This window comes from Mchenga conophoros, linkage group LG3 (genome assembly GCF_057382185.1).
Source record: "Mchenga conophoros isolate Kocher_MC1m ecotype Shallow Benthic linkage group LG3, M_conophoros_male_GT1.1, whole genome shotgun sequence".
In the NCBI taxonomy this organism is placed as follows: domain Eukaryota; kingdom Metazoa; phylum Chordata; class Actinopteri; order Cichliformes; family Cichlidae; genus Mchenga; species Mchenga conophoros.
In genome coordinates, this window is record NC_140528.1 from 56,378,143 (window position 1) to 56,394,258 (window position 16,116).

General features: G+C 42.1%; 1 protein-coding gene across 1 annotated transcript in view; it reads right to left on the reverse strand.

Moving 5' to 3' along the window:
- LOC146579613 (uncharacterized) overlaps window positions 1-16,116 on the reverse strand; it is a 92,055-nt gene that overhangs the window by 35,197 nt on the left and 40,742 nt on the right. The window contains exons 21-29 of the mRNA XM_085267984.1: window positions 15,779-15,868; window positions 15,521-15,591; window positions 15,030-15,203; window positions 13,494-13,656; window positions 11,902-11,994; window positions 11,690-11,794; window positions 11,397-11,494; window positions 10,917-11,067; window positions 1,536-1,920 (exon numbers count right to left, since the gene is read on the reverse strand). Coding sequence (XP_085124110.1) covers window positions 1,536-1,920; window positions 10,917-11,067; window positions 11,397-11,494; window positions 11,690-11,794; window positions 11,902-11,994; window positions 13,494-13,656; window positions 15,030-15,203; window positions 15,521-15,591; window positions 15,779-15,868 — 1,330 coding nt within the window. The remainder of the gene's footprint in view (window positions 1-1,535; window positions 1,921-10,916; window positions 11,068-11,396; window positions 11,495-11,689; window positions 11,795-11,901; window positions 11,995-13,493; window positions 13,657-15,029; window positions 15,204-15,520; window positions 15,592-15,778; window positions 15,869-16,116) is intronic.

Genomic DNA, 16,116 nt, shown 5'->3' on the forward strand with positions numbered 1-16,116 from the left:
GAAATGTCAACTTGAAGATTAAGTGAACGGAATAAAATTGATATTAATATGAATTTCCTTTGCTGCATCCTCATCAGAGATATTGTTTTAGATACTGAAAATATGCAACAGTAATATATTTAACCGGTGGTGGTCACTGACGAGCGCAGGAGCAGGAAGGTCCACGCATCTTTGTTGGGTACTTCCACCAGCATCCAGCTCACAAGGCCGACACTTCAAATCTTCTCCACTTCACTCACTGGAAACAAAACTTCTCCAGCCTGGCATTCCAAATTCCTCCACTGCTGACAGCTACTTGCGTTTCTTGTGTTGGCTGCAGAGAACAGGGAACATAAATGGAAATAACTATCTGAATTTCAAGAGCGGATTCACAACGTCATACACGCTCCATATATGACAATTACCCCAACCACAACCATGGAATTCCACGCTGCTCTTCTTGTTTTCGTCCCCCACCTATCTGGTCATGAGGCCTCAGTCAAAGTCACTCTCATCTGAATTCTACTTCAACTATAAGTTACACTAGTCCATAAACACTCACACTGAGGACACATTACTGTAGTGCAAGCTCAGCTTATGGCACAGTTTAGCAACAATCCAAATTATCTGATAAACCCACCAGGAAAACCAGTCATGGAACAAGAAATGGATGTGTTGAGCATATTGTGCGCTCACAATTAATTGGCCTCCTGTTTGTCTCTTGCTTTGCCTCTGCAATCTAAAAGCCTTTACACACCAGAGCCGTAACTTTCCTGAGAATATGAAAAATATTTTCCACTTAATTTCACAGGACCAATAAACTCAGTGACATGGAAGGACTAAAGTATAGAAAGTTAAATCATTACAACACACACATAAAAAAAAAAAAATCACAAAAAGACAAACACAAAATGTCAGGTCAAATGACCCAGAACCATGACAACTAAGAAAAGGATAAACGCAGAATAAACAAAATTGAATGGATATTAATATTAATGTCTTATAGTAAACTTCATAAAACAAATTCACAAGTTTTTTTTAGATGTAGCTAAACCAGAAATATATTTAACAGGTGACAGTCACTAGTGAGCAGAGGAGCAGGAAGATCCACGCATCTGTGTTTGGTCATTACACTTGTTGCAGTGCATTCAGCCCACAAGGCTGACAATCCAAAGCTCTTCCACCACTGCACACACAAACACACACCTCCATACACCATACGTATTTTTAAAAGGATATAGGGCAGGGGTCCCCAATCCCAGTCCACGAGGGCCGGAGTCTCTGCAGGTTTTAGATGTGTCCTTGATCCATCACAGCTAATTTAAATGGATAAATTACCTCCTCAACATGTCTTAAAGTTCTCCAGAGGCCTGGTAATGAGCTAATCATTTGCTTCAGGTGTGTTGACCCAGGGTGAGAGCTAAAACCTGCAGGGACACCGGTCTATGTATCACTCTAACAATCTGTCATACTGGTCTAATGCCAAACCCAGCTCTAAAAACAGAGGAATGGCTACTTACTGATGCTGGTGGTGAGGTTTCCAATACCGCCTTCACTGCTCGACCTTCAGACTCACCCGATACCCCCTCCATATCTTTCCGTCTTCATCTTGGATGTAGCAGTAATAATCCCCCTGATCTTCTGTCTTAACCTGATGCAGTTCTAAGAAAAAAATTCTACCACGGAACCCAGAGAGTCGGCCATCAGCAGGTCCATTATGGCCGTCTCCGTAATTCTGCTTATACACAACCTTCTTGTCCTTCACCCACCATACAGTCTCCATGGTTGGTAGAATGGGACATGGCATTAGTGCATTTTTTCCTTCCTTCACAGTTACATTAAAGGGACCCAGAACGTTAACGTGGCTTCCTCCAGCAAGGTGGCCTCCGTGCACATCCCAGTGCCGCTCAGACCAGAGCTTTCCCAAAACAGCTTCAGGATCTGTAGACAAAAGGCCAAGACATTTAACAGGTTAGGCAGTTAGCTCGCTAGTTTCCACCTAAACATGACATACCATGTTCTGACTTAGAGATTTTTGAAACTAATTAAAACGTACAGCTCTGCTACCACTTCCAACATAAATGAAGACAGAAAACTAAACAGCAGTGATGATTGCAGGGTTACAGAAGTTGGACTACCTGGTATATAATGTTGTGCTACGTGATTGCTAGTGACCCAGCTATGTTAGCATAACATTAGCACAGTGAAGCTGGAGGATGAACGCCAACTTTTTTCCACTCGATAAAAGTTAACGTGAGGGATTCTGGTGGTCAGGGACAAATGCAATCGCATAGCAGGATCCTATAAACGGGTCAAACTTCAGTCAGGAGAACAACTGAGATTATTCATCCACAATACAAGGTTAGCTATTAATATACTGCAACAACATGGGAACAGAACAGCTGCGAGAGAATTCAACATTAATGAATCAATGTTACGGAAGTGGAGGAAGCGCAGTTTTTGCTTTCCCCATATTTCAAAAGTGCTTCATCTCTTTGCTATGACTGTCGTTGGGCATAATTTGCAGATGATAATGGTTGTAGCCGCTGCGATGCTTTCGACCAATGACTGTATGATGGACGATGCGACACCGCCTCCTCCCATTGTGCAAAAATTAAGCCAAAATATCCTTGTGGAGGCTGCCATCTTGCATTTTTGGAGCCAGAGTCTGCGCAGTAGTGACTTGAGGTGGAGCGACTGTGTAACGCTCCTGCCCACACACCCGCTGGACATGACCGCAAACACGCCCCTCTACACTTTTTACGTAGCCCGGCTGCTCTAGTTTTTTGCTGGTTTACGACTGACGACTCGTTAAATTAAGGTAAACACATCCATGTCACTGTTATTAAAAAAAGAAACACAGTTTATCATCTTATAGTTCTAAAATCACTCTGTTGTTAATTCGTTCGCAAGATTAGCCGCTAGCATACGCACTGTGTTGGAGGCTTGTTGCTAGCTAGTTAGCGATGCTACACACCTGTTACTCTAATAGTCTGTGTTATTGAAGGATTCAGCACTTCTTATGGGTTTTTTTTTAATCCATTTTTAGACAGCGATGAGATCATCTGCACACTCTACAGAGGCCCAGAGTTACTGTTAATATCAAAAACATAATGCTGTCCTTCGAGATTTTAACATTTAAGACTGTGAGTGTAATGGATCTAAAACTGTTTAAATCTTCAGAGCCCTCTACAGCCTGGTAACATGGAAACTTTAAAAACATCAGCAGAAGGTTTCAGTAGTGTAATTTGTTCTTTTCATTTAATAATAGAGTCCATATTATATCAACAGCTACATTCACCCTGGGGAGAAACTAGTGAGGGAGACCATCAGGACCAAGCTGGGTTTCCTGGCTCCAGAGGTTTGGAGAAACTTCTTCCCTTTCTTTCATCACAGCTGTCCTGTGCCAGAAGTTCTGTTGACCCGCTGTAAGAGGCTTCATTTAAGAAACACCAGGAAGACTGAAGCTCATGGCATCGATAAATCAGAATACTTTATTGATCCCTGGGCGAAATTATTTTTTGTTACAGTGCTCCATTATAAACCAACATTAACAAGACAGACAATACGCTAACTAAGAATAGTACTATATATATACATATATATATATATATATACATATATATACATATATATATATATATATATATACATACATACTAGGGGTGCAACGATATTCGTATTGATATTGAACCGTTCGATACAGTGCTTTCGGTTCGGTACGCATATGTATCGAACAATACAACATTTGTAATTTATTTTATCAACTTTCCTTCTGACGATGCTGTCTGTGTTGAGCACTCAGTGAATCTGCGTTCGACTACTCCACCTAGGCTGCACTGTCGAGCGCAGATCCACTGAGTGCTCAACACAGACAGCATCGTCAGAAGGAAGAGCGCAGGGCACCTCCCCCACCCTCATTCAGATCTGGCGTTTGGAATTATTTTGGTTTTCATGTGACGTATGACCCTGAAGGTAAGCGAGTCATGGACTAAAGTAAAACAGTATGTTGGATGTGCCATGCAATGCTCAATTACATGGGTGGGAACTAGTGTGTTAGCGCAGTTAGCTCGTTAACGTGTTGGCCGTCTAGCCCCACGCACGGGGCGATCGGCGGTAGCTCGTTAACGGAGATTTGCCGTGTTGTGGCGTTAAGGTCATTTCAACGAGATTAACCTGAAAGCACTAGTGGGAACACAACGAATATGACTGCACATTTACGCCGACATCATCCTAGTGCAAAGACCAAAACAACAAGCATGCTACTAACTTTAGCCGAGTCATTTAGACAGCTGTTAGCACATGATTCTCCTTATGCTGCTGAGAATATAGCCCAGAAGAAGCGGATAGTATAGCTTTTATTTTGGAAAGAGACATTTCTCTGTAATAAACTCTCTTTTCCAAAGATGAGTGATTCCTCAATCAGATACAGGGCTTGCAATATCGCTAGCCCGACGTCCCGGAGCTAGCGATTTTTTTCAGACGGGCTACCAAAATCTATCTCTTCCCTGCCCGTCGGGCTATTGTAGGAAGGAAAAATATATGTCAATGCTTTTGCATTCTTTCAGAAATGTAGCTGGGTAATTATGTCATTGGGTGAGCCACTGTCAATATGTGACATATTGAAATCGCGTTTGAATTTGCGCTTGTTTTTTGCTTTCACTTTGCAATCGCGAACTGTGTATAGAGAGCGACAGCACTGATCTGTGAGTGATGATAATTTGTGCACCAATTCCTCTGACATCGTCTTATTAATCGTTAGCTTACTATGCAAACATGACAAGTGAAATCTCCCGCAGCTTAAACATGTGAGAGGTTGATCGCGCAGAGAATCGCTGAGCTTATGTGAGTCCGTGTGTAAAAGCAGCAGGATATATATTTGACTACGATGACCTGGATGACTGAGAACCTTCACAGACAGATTTATATTTTAGTTCTGCTGAGCCAAATAAGACAGGTCAGGGTGAAGAAGTGACAGCCAAAGAAAAGCTTACCACAAAACGGAGAAGTTATGACAAATCAGACTATAAGGCAAAAAGAAAGTGCAGCTTTATGGTTTCATGGACAAAATAATTTCTGTGGCTGCAATATGACGAGCTAAATAACCAGGGCTGCACATAAGTGGTCCGCAGGTGCGCATTCGCTATCAAAATAAAAAACACGCACAAGGGTTAGGGTTAAATTTAAAAACTGTACTTTTGAGTTAAAATATATATTTATAATTTTAATAAATGACAAATTAAAAAGGCATGAACATTTCTTTTGTATCGAAAAAATATCGAACCGTGACACCAAAGTATCGAACCGAACCGTGAATTTTGTGTATCGTTGCACCCCTAATACATACATATATATTCCTGCTGTGACAAAACAAATTTCCCACGTGTGGGACTAATAAAGGTTATCTTATCTTATCTTATCTTATATATACACATATATATATATATATACACACACACAGTAACCAGTGTGTTAAGTGGATGCGTTGTACAGGGAGATAGCCACAGGCCATACAAGCTCTTCTCTTACATTTTTTTCAGTATTACAGTACACTACAGTACTTTAATCCATAGTTCCTGATTAATGAGGAGCTACTGAAAAATGATGTTATTGTCTTTACAGATGTGGCAAGAGACTGAAAACTGTCAAAACTGTTATGATGACGTTTCACCCCAATTTAACATCACCGCGGTAGGAATTAGAATCAATCCAGGAGACCCCTTGGACATCAACCAGCATGATCAGAACTATTGAAAACAAAAGAAAGAATCTTTGGAAAAAAAATCATCTGAGGAGAATTAATTTATTTTAGTCTGACCCCAGTCCCTTTGTTAACATGGAGGAGACGGGGTTTATGACCTATACTGCAGCCAGACACCAGGGGGCGATAGAGACGCCTTGGCTTCATTTTTGGGGCGCTGTCGCGTCGTCCATCTTTTATACAGTCATTGCTTTCGACCAAAACGGGCGCAGCTTGATGACATCAACAACATGCGCTATCGCGATAGAGCGGCAGTGGCGTGTTTAGAAAATTTTTGTTGGGGGGGCCAGGTAGGGGCACAGATTTGGAGAAGGGTGGCAGATGTAATTGGCAGATAATGTTAAAAAAAAAATCTACCAACCATTAACCATAATTCAATAACCCTATAAACCTAATAACCGAATGCACTTTTAACTCTTATTAGAATGAGATTTTAACCACTACGGTGCAAAGTTTTTAGATACTGCGTTGATAAAGTACAAGAGATACAATCAGTGCTTTGTCAGTGTTTATTCAGCATTCAAGGACAGCAATATTTGCATAGTATTTTTACTGACATATAGTGCACATATGTTTTGGGCAAAAACATTTTTGAATATTAAAATATGAACATTTTTAGCCAATGCCAATGTAAAACTTTATCTGCCTGTTAAAAAAAGAAGATAATCTTCTCACAAACTGGTGTTTGATTTTGAAACAGGAAAAAAGTGGGGAAACAACTGAAAAGACTAACATTTGAATAAAACCTGAAAGCAAGTAAATACTTTCTATGCTGCCCTATGATAAACTTTGGTAATATTGATAAAGAACAACACTGGCTGATGATGAAATGCAGTCAGCTGGCATGGTAACACTGCCAGTATTAACTTGCAGGGCTGGACTGGGACAAAAAATTGGCTATAAAGCCATAAAGCCTTTGAATGAAAACAAATGCTGTTGTGACAGTGATGTACACTGTCTGCGTGATTTCTTTACATTTTACGTCAGATAAAAACTTTGTTTGCAAGATTCAGATAATTATTTAATAAAAGCTAGATATTTTAAATGAGAATAAGAAAGAAAAGTATTTCTTTGTGGCCCCCTCTCTCTGTTAATGCCCTACCTGGCCCCCTGGCATAACTTTGCTAGACCCACCCCTGCACAGTTACCAGCTGTCAGCTACTTAGAAAAAGATCCTGGTGTTATTTGTCTCTCAGAACCTGTTTCTCCATCACCTGTTCAGATGATTCATGGACATTCAGGACATCTCCTGGTTTCATCTTCATGTTTCCCTCTCACCACATATCCAAACCGATATCATGACCAGCAGCTGTTACAGCTGTGGCTCCAGCAAACATCAGCTGATACTAGAAATTAATATTAAATAAATTCTAACAACAGGTGATCAAGCTTAAACGTGCTGCTGTTGTGACATCTGCTGGTTTCCTGTTTCTGGCGCAAAGTGAGCGATAAATAAACAAGAGAGAAAAGCCGATCAGCTGATCATTGATCAGTTTCATGATTGAAGTAGCAACAGGAGAGGCAGGGGGAGAGAATGAGAGAAGAAGAGGCAGCTGTGCAGCGTAACGACAGAATAAATCCAGCTTTGTGTCTTTTTTTCATTCTAGCTAAAGTTCGGGACAAACTGCGTCTCTTCTCAGCTCAATACAAAACACGTAATAATTTCTCTGAATGAGGGACCATTCCATTTTTTTAAGGAGCTGTTGGTAACTCTACTAACCTTATGACTAAAATAAAGTTCACCATCAGTAACATCATAGCACCCACCCAGCTGTATAGAAACTCCGTCATGCTAGCTAGTACGCAGTATGGATTAATGTAACTGACTGTAAAAAGTCAGCACAACGAAAATAAACTCCACCTAAACTTGGTTTATATCTGACCCAGATAGACTGCAGGTCATAACTTCTTACCTGAAGTTCAGTTCACCTGACACTCGGACCGGCAGCTGCTTCGGGTCTCTCCTCCTGCCTCACTTTCCCTCATCCACCTGTTGCCTCTGTGGAAGCCCCGCCATAGCCACCACCAAAAAACAGTTATTTTTACACATCGGCCAGCATCTGGCCAATCTGCCACCTCTCATTGTTCATGCCATTACAAAATAAATAAATAATTAAGTCATCACCGCAGAAAAATTGTTTTCTGCGGTGCCGTCTTTCGTGATTGGCTCTCCTACCTTTGCTAACGTGATGCTCACTAGTGATGTGCGGATCGATCCTGAAATATCGATTCCTCCGATACCAGTCATTTATGTTCTAGAATCGATTCTCACATTAAAATATTGATATTTTAGTAATTTAGGGTAAATTTGCAGTTTATCATTAACAGGAACACAGTGGAAAGAAACTATAACATTCGGATTGTCTACATTCAAAGGAACTACTTCCTCTTCCGCCTTTCATAGTCATGTGCGAAATACTGGCGTGCGCACTCACAACAATGGCTGAGCGTAATTGGAGTAATGTGCGGACTTATTTTACCTCCACAAACAGCTGAGACGTGGTTTGCGATACATGTGGCAAAAAAGTGAGGTGTTGTGGCCATACTTGCCAACCTTGAGACCTCAGAATTAGGGAGGCTTTCAAAAGGGCTGTTGGGGGGATGATAAATACATTTTACAGTGTTTATTTATCGGATGAAATACGTTAAATGTCACCGTTATTATTGGCCGGCCTGGAAACAGCGGGGGTGTCCAAATTCAGAGGCTGCTTCCACCTGAGGACCCAGCCTTCGTGGTCTAAAGAAAGCCGGGTAGTACGTCACGAGCTCCCTCGGTGGAGTGAAACTCTGTTGTCTGTTCCTTGCTATCTAAAATATAACAGGGTGCTGGCGTAAACTCTCACTTTCTTTAATTAGTTTTCTGTTTGACGTTTATTCAGCTGTGTGAAAACCCCGGAGGAACCCACCCGAGGGATTAATAAAGTTAAATTTAATCTAATCTAATCTAATAACTTCTCAGCCAAACCGATTTACTCACAAACAAATAAAACACTGAAAAAGCAAAACAATAACATTTTTAAGCTATCAAAGTGACTTATATATCATGTTTAACCCGAGTAGTGAAAGACCGCGGGGGTTTGAAGACGATGTGTCGATCGGCTCAGATATTTGAAGTTTACACAGCTACATTCTCACCTGAAAATATGTTAAAGGTTTTTTTGCGACCCAGAAAGAGAAATAAGAGTAATATTAAAACTAAGTAGCTGCTGCCATTGTTGGAAACTGGAATTGGCTGGGCCGCGCTATGAATTCTGGGATATGGTTTTTCAATTTTGTTGTCCGGGTGGAAAATCGGGAGAATGGTGGCTCCGGGATTCTCCCTGATGTTGCCACAAATGTATGGTTATGGCAACATCACTAACCTTGTCAAACACCTTAGAGTAAACCATATCACAGAATATGATGAGCGTATGTTGAGGCGAACTGAAGAGGAGAACAGGGACAGGTGCTGCTAGGGCGAGACACACGTCTCTCACGGAGTCCTTTAGTCCTGCAGGCAGGCAAGGTGTTCAAATAGCGCACAACTTCATTTTTTTTTATTTCTATATGATGAACTCTGCATTATTAAGTGATAAGAACAAGTAATCTGGTTTCCTGTAATCATTATGACGCTATAATTTGAGATACAATTAGGGCTGCCACAAATGATTATTTTGATAGTCGACTAGTCACCGATTATTTATGCGATTAGTCGACTAATCAGATCATCATCCACTGGACGTAAAACTACAGCTTATTGCACCAGCAGCATCTGCTCTTATATAACTATCATTAGCTTACAGCTTGAAGTGTTTGTGCTAACTAAAAATAAAGACAAGATGATAGTTTATTAAATTTTAATGAAATTTGCAGATTGTTTCGGTGAAGTTTAATAAACTCCTTGCTATCTAAAATATAACAGGACACCGGAGTACCAGCATCTCACACTTCTGATAATCAGCTGTCTGCTTGACGTTTATTCAGCTGTGTAAAAACTATAACTTTAATCTCAGACAAACTGATTTACTCAGGAACAAATAAAATACTAAAAAAAAAAAAAGCCAAACAACAACATTTTTAATTTATCTAAGTGACTCATATATATTTAACCTGAGTAGCGAAAGACGGCGGTGGGTTTGAAAACAATTTGCCGGGAGTCCGGTGTTCTCACAGTGCTAGTGACCTAGCCCCCGGCTAGCTATCGAGCTAGTGGGTAACAGATGTCTCCGAAAACGTCGGAGCGCTTTTGAAAACATGTGGTGTCCTGATAAACTGAGCCGATATTTGAGGTTTGCACAGCTACATTCTCGCCTGAAAATATGTTAAAAGTTTATTTTGTGACCCAGAAAGAATAATAAGAGTAATATTAAAACTAACTAGCTGCCGCCATTGTTGGAAACTAAGCTGGGCCACGCTATGAATTCTGGGACACAGCTGCTTCTTCTTCTTCGGGGTTTAACGGCAGCTGGCATCCTTGTACATGCAGTGCTGCCATCTTCTGTTTCAGTCCGTTATTACACTCTTAAATCCTGCTATTATTCCTGCGTCTTTTGTGATCTTACAAAGCTTCAAACGACACGTCGACTATTAAATCAGTCGTCGACGATTTTGATAGTCGACGTAATCGTGACTAGTCGACAAATCGTGGCAGCCCTAGATACAATAAATAAAATACGTTTTTGTACAAAGTTTCGGTATCGGATCAGTATCGTCGATACCACCCTGAATATAACTTGGGATCGGATCGGAAAGGAAATCAGTGGTATCACACATCACAACTGCTCACAGTGCAGAAGCCGATGCTGCATTCACTTACACTCGGATATCTGAGCTTCACTGTGAAAACATAATCGTGCATTTGATATTTGATTAAATTTTATTGTTTTAGCTTTGGGGTGGCACCTGGGGTGGCCAGTCTGGTTGGGGGGGTGGCCTGTGCCCCCCCAGGCCACCCCGCTGGACACACCAGTGTAGAGCGGTATAGTCAAAATCTCTATCTTTGGCCAAATTTATATCGTTTCTATCGTATATCGTTTATATCGCCCACCCCTACGTTCCACCAAAAGAACAGACCCCCCTGGGGACCACTATGTGGCCTGGTACAGGCTCGCCTGCACAGACAGAGGATAAAGTATCAGCTCAAAGTTCTGGCCTGGTGTCATTTTGTTCTAAAACAATCACACAATCTAAAGAGTACCTTTGAATCCTGGAGCTCCATCAGCTCCAAGCCGTCCTGACAAACCGGGGTTACCAGGGAAACCAGGATCTCCCTTAGGCCCAATGGAACCTTTAGGGCCCGGTGCACCCGTTAAACCAGGAGGACCAGGAAGTCCAAGACCAGGTTCACCCTGTCACACATATAACCAAAAAGAGCGTCAGGCACACAGGGAGGGGCGAACAGTACAGTTTAGGACAGAACAAGAGGCATTTAATGAAAGCTATTAATACATAACAAAAACTATGAGCCATAGTCATCACAAAAATGTGTTCAGTTAAATAAGGTTCATGGGGACATGTGTTGCTTAGAGAAAATTACTTAATATAAAAAAAGCTGTCATTTTCAAATTGTAAGGATTATTTTATCCTTGTTATTTTAACCTTCTACAGATAATAATGTTAGGAAAATTGGTATTCACAATTATCCATTAAATATATTAAAACATATATATACACACACCTTTGGTCCAGGAAATCCCAGCTCACCGGGACGTCCATCTATCCCTGGTCTTCCTGGTCCTCCAGGGGCTCCTGGTTGCCCGCCAACACCCGGGAATCCTGGAGGAGGAAAGAAGTGAGTGTGAGATGAAGAAGGTAACAATGACACAAAAAGCAGAGAGTATGTAAGGAAGTACTCAGAAGAAGTTGTTAAAGAGAAGAGAATGTAAATAGAAGTGGACAAAGGAAGACAAAACAGCAGAGGTAGAAAGAGCAAAGGAAGACAGATAGAGAACAGTTTATCGCTATCTTTGCCTTTTGGTCCTGGAGGTCCTGGCAGTCCAATGCCTGGGATTCCGGGTTCACCCTTCGCTCCCGATAAACCGGGAAAACCAGGCTGTCCAGGCTGACCTGGTATACCTAACAAAGGGAAATGACCAAATTAGGCAATCAGGCAGCATGTATGTTACTTTAGATACTGTGAATGGAAAGTATATTATTTTACAACAAAATAGTGACTCGTGTACCTGGTAAACCAGGCTGCCCAGGCTCGCCATCCCGACCTCTTTCTCCTTTGGCCCCTTTCTCTGTCATTGTCTGACCAGGTTCACCCTTAGTTCCTTCATGATGACAAAATGCACAGATAAAAGGTTGGACGCTTTCAGTGAGCAGACAGCAGGAAAATTGGACAAGAAATGGATGTCAAATAGCCTGCGGGAAAAATCTATGTCCATTCTATTTTGCTATGTTTTCTTTAAGGTAACTTAAGTAAAATCATTTTCAAAGTTCAGTATCAAGACCTCTGCAGGAGATTTTAGGCAAGATATGAAATGGCCTGTATTTGTATAGCGCTTTACTAGTCCCTAAGGACCCCAAAGCGCTTTACACATCCAGTCATCCACCCATTCACACACACAATCGCCACCGGGCCCTCTGACCACCACCAGTAGGCAACAGGTGAAGTGTTTTCCCCAAGGACACAACGACCAAGTCTGGCAACCTTCCGATTACAAGGCGACCTCCCAACTCTTGAGCCACGATCGCTGGGGGAAAAAAACTTTTTGATGCAATGAACAGTACATTCCAACACAGGCTATAGCTTGACGATATACTGAGCTTTAAAAATTTATAGCTAGAACCTCAGAGATAAATAATGTGAAAATATAAATTAGATCAACATATAATTTACTTTGCTGTATTGTGAGACACAGCACTGGTCTAATTTGGTAAGGTGCAGTGGGGGAGAAAAGTATTTGATCCTCCTAGAAGTCAAACAGAATTCTGGCTCCTATGGTTGGGTGTGTGCGCATGTGCAAACAGATTATGGTCAATAAATATGATAGAGCTGATCTGAGCTTATTTTGTGTATAAAGCACACCTGTCCACAGAATCTATTTTCCACTCCGACCTTTCCATCACCATGAGCAAAACGAAACGACCATCAAAGGACGAATGGGCTAAAGTGTTATATTAATTATTGGTGATTATTTGGAAATGGAGGAAATCAACCTCAGTCTGGAAAGAAAAGCGTCCAGACGCCTTTCTTTCCAAGCTCCTTAGACTCCTTAGACTCTGTGGAGGGAGCTGAAGGTTCAGGTTACCAAGTGGCAGCCAAGAGAGCTAAAGGATTTTTAATGCATAAAGAGGGTGGACGTGAGATGTGTGCAAACCCACTGACCAACGACAAGAAACATTTTGCAAGTGTTCAAACTAACAAGGATTTGTCCAGCAAGTACTACATCATGTAGTTACAACCTTGTATAGATGAATCTGCGCTTGGAGTAGATGTACTTTTGGAGTAAAATGCACATTTGAAGTTTTCTTCGGTGAATTGTCAGAAAAGGGGGGGGGGGGCTGTTTCTGCTACTCTACACAAAGACATTAAAATGAAAAATCGGGAAATGTCCTAGAAATGTACCAAGGACACAATTTAGACTCAAAATGTATTTACATGAACTTTGAGGGCCTATAATAATCGCTCCCCGGATATGCTACAGCACAACACGTCAGGGGATTTTGTATATTATATTATGAATGACTAACTTGTATTTCATCACAATAGCTCTCATTGAATATCTATCTATATATATAAGGATAAACGTAAAATTATTTTTTTTACCTGGTGCACCAACAGGTCCCGGTCTTCCTGAGACACCCTGGACACCTTTCTCACGAGGTCCTGGATTTCCAAAGCCAGGAAGACCTGGGGGGCCCCTGTCTCCTGGATTATCAGGGAAACCTGGTTCACCGGGGAGGCCTCTTTCTCCCCTCACCAACAAAACCTAAAAGAGGAATTATGGATTTGATCAACTGGTCCCTGAATGCAATTGACACCCTTTTCTCAACGAGAAGTCTATGCTTGGGTGAGCCTGTGTTGAAGATATCTACCTATTCGGAACCATGATAACAGGGTTCTTGCTGATCGGAGCTGGCTTGGCCCTGGCTTATCGAAGAATTAAGAAAGCGGAACCAGCTGTTCAAACCCCCACAAGGCTGCCCGCTGGGATTGAAACGATGGGACGAGACGTGAGTTTCTCAAAATGGGCTCATTGAGTGCAGCACGGAGAAGATCTTGGAGAAGCTTACGGCTGCTGTGAATACTCAGAACAAGACCTCTGAGTGCAGACTGGATTACATCTGGAGGGGCTAGCTCGGAATAACACCTCTGAGCGATAATTGGATCACATCTTGGAGAAGCTCACTGCGGTCGTGAGTTCTCAGAATCGGCTCTTTGAGCACAAGAATGACAACATCACGGAGCGTAAGGTTGATAACATCATGGAGAAGCTCACGGCGTTCCAACGGGAGATTGAGAGACCAGTGTTGGACTGTTAGAACAGCTTTGAAATTCACACGAGTTGTACAGGTACTAAAGTAAAAACCATCATCACTTCATGCGGATACCCCCTCGGTGCCAGCTGTGGTCTCAAGGCTGGAGCCGAACAAAAACTCCCTGATAACGACTGTGTTTAGACTGTTCCTTCCCATTCCATGCAAGGCCACCTGGGTTGGCTGGAAGACTGTTTACTTAGCCTGGCAGGGCAAAGGACGCTGTCTCAGCTGAACTCTGGACACACACACACATAGACATATATACACATGCAGATATACACTCATCCCCCCTTCCCCTCCAAACACCTTCGACGCTTGTTCCCTTCCGATGCTGACGGTGGATCAAGGAGACCAGCGCATATGCTGCAGGCCCGGATGTACTGTCTACATTGGCTGTCTCTCACCCTTTACCCACCCCTGTTGCTTGTCATGTGTTTCTTTGGTGTATTAAGAGTTTTTTTTCATGTGCTATGTGCAGAGGTGTTTTCTTCTGTTCTCAAACTGATCTCCCGGTTGGAGCTCAGTCTGGGGGGAGCTATTTTTTTCTCCTTATCTTTCCTCATGTTGTGCTTTTCCATGTTACACCCCTCTGACCTGTCTTCCCCATGTGATGTTTGTGTAATGTATGTATGGTCGGAGGGTAAGATGGCGCTGGCACGGCTGGCAGCCTTAACCCAATTTCCCTCGGGATGAATAAAGTATGATCAATCAATCAATCAATCAATCAATGAGCCCTGTCACAGTTGCAAATACATTAGTTGGGGTTAGAGGGGTTTGGGTTAATTCAGATAAATAATAAACAGACTGAGTGGAAGTCACTCACAGGAGCTCCTTTAGGCCCTGGAGGCCCAGGCGCCCCGTCCAGACCGGGCAGACCAGGTGGTCCAGGGAAACCAGTGTCACCCTTCTCTCCACTCAAACCATTAACTCTGATGGAATCACCTGGATCTCCCTTCTCTCCATTTAGGCCGGGAGGACCTTGAGCACCAGGAGGACCCTGGAAAGGAAACAAGCAAGATGTCTTGATGCTCGATCATTCAGGTAAGGAAATCCCCCAAAATTGATTCAGTTTACCCAGATGTAGCCTTTGCAGTCGGAAAAACGTAAAACTCTACGTCCAGGTGAACAGAATCAATTTTTTGGGAAAGAAGCAAGAGCCAGGGAAGTCAAACAGAGAAATTAAATCAAAGAATACCAAAGAAATAATGGCGTTTATTATTTTTCTGATGAAAAAAAATCGTGAGCAACACATTAATTATATCAGTTCCACAATGATAATCACCACTTTTGGAAAGGAAAAGTAAGAATACTCACGCTGGGGCCGACAGAGCCAGGTGTTCCTGGAAAACCTCTGTCTCCCTTGAAACCTTGGGCGCCAGGAGGTCCTGATGAAGAAAACAAGAGGGACCATAAAAACATCTGTCCTGAGGTCTACTAAACTTCAGTGTCTTTATTGTCACATTTAATGTCATTACTGAAGGACCACCAAGCAATTTTAATCTGCTACTGTGGATTCAGGAAAGTTTGTTAATATCACCTGATGGAAACAAAACTTTGGGGGAGGGGTCTTACCAGGAAATCCAGGAGGTCCTGGAGGTCCTTGAGGTCCAGGGATGGGATTGACGCTTCCTAGGCAGTTCACACAGGTGTCACCTTTCTCACCTAAAAACACGGTCAGATCATTAATGTCACTTTTTTCTGCAAAGGGCTGCAGGGGGAGACCGTCTTATGCACTTTTTTGGGAGATTGGGTGATATTTCAGCAATCTGACAGGAGTTATTTATTTTGATTCTATCTTAGACATTTCTAAATTATTTTATAGATAAAATCTCATTGCTAAGGGCCACACATTCTCTGGTAGTAAATCAAGCCCCAGCTTCTGAATGTTCAACGGTTTTCCAACAATTCGA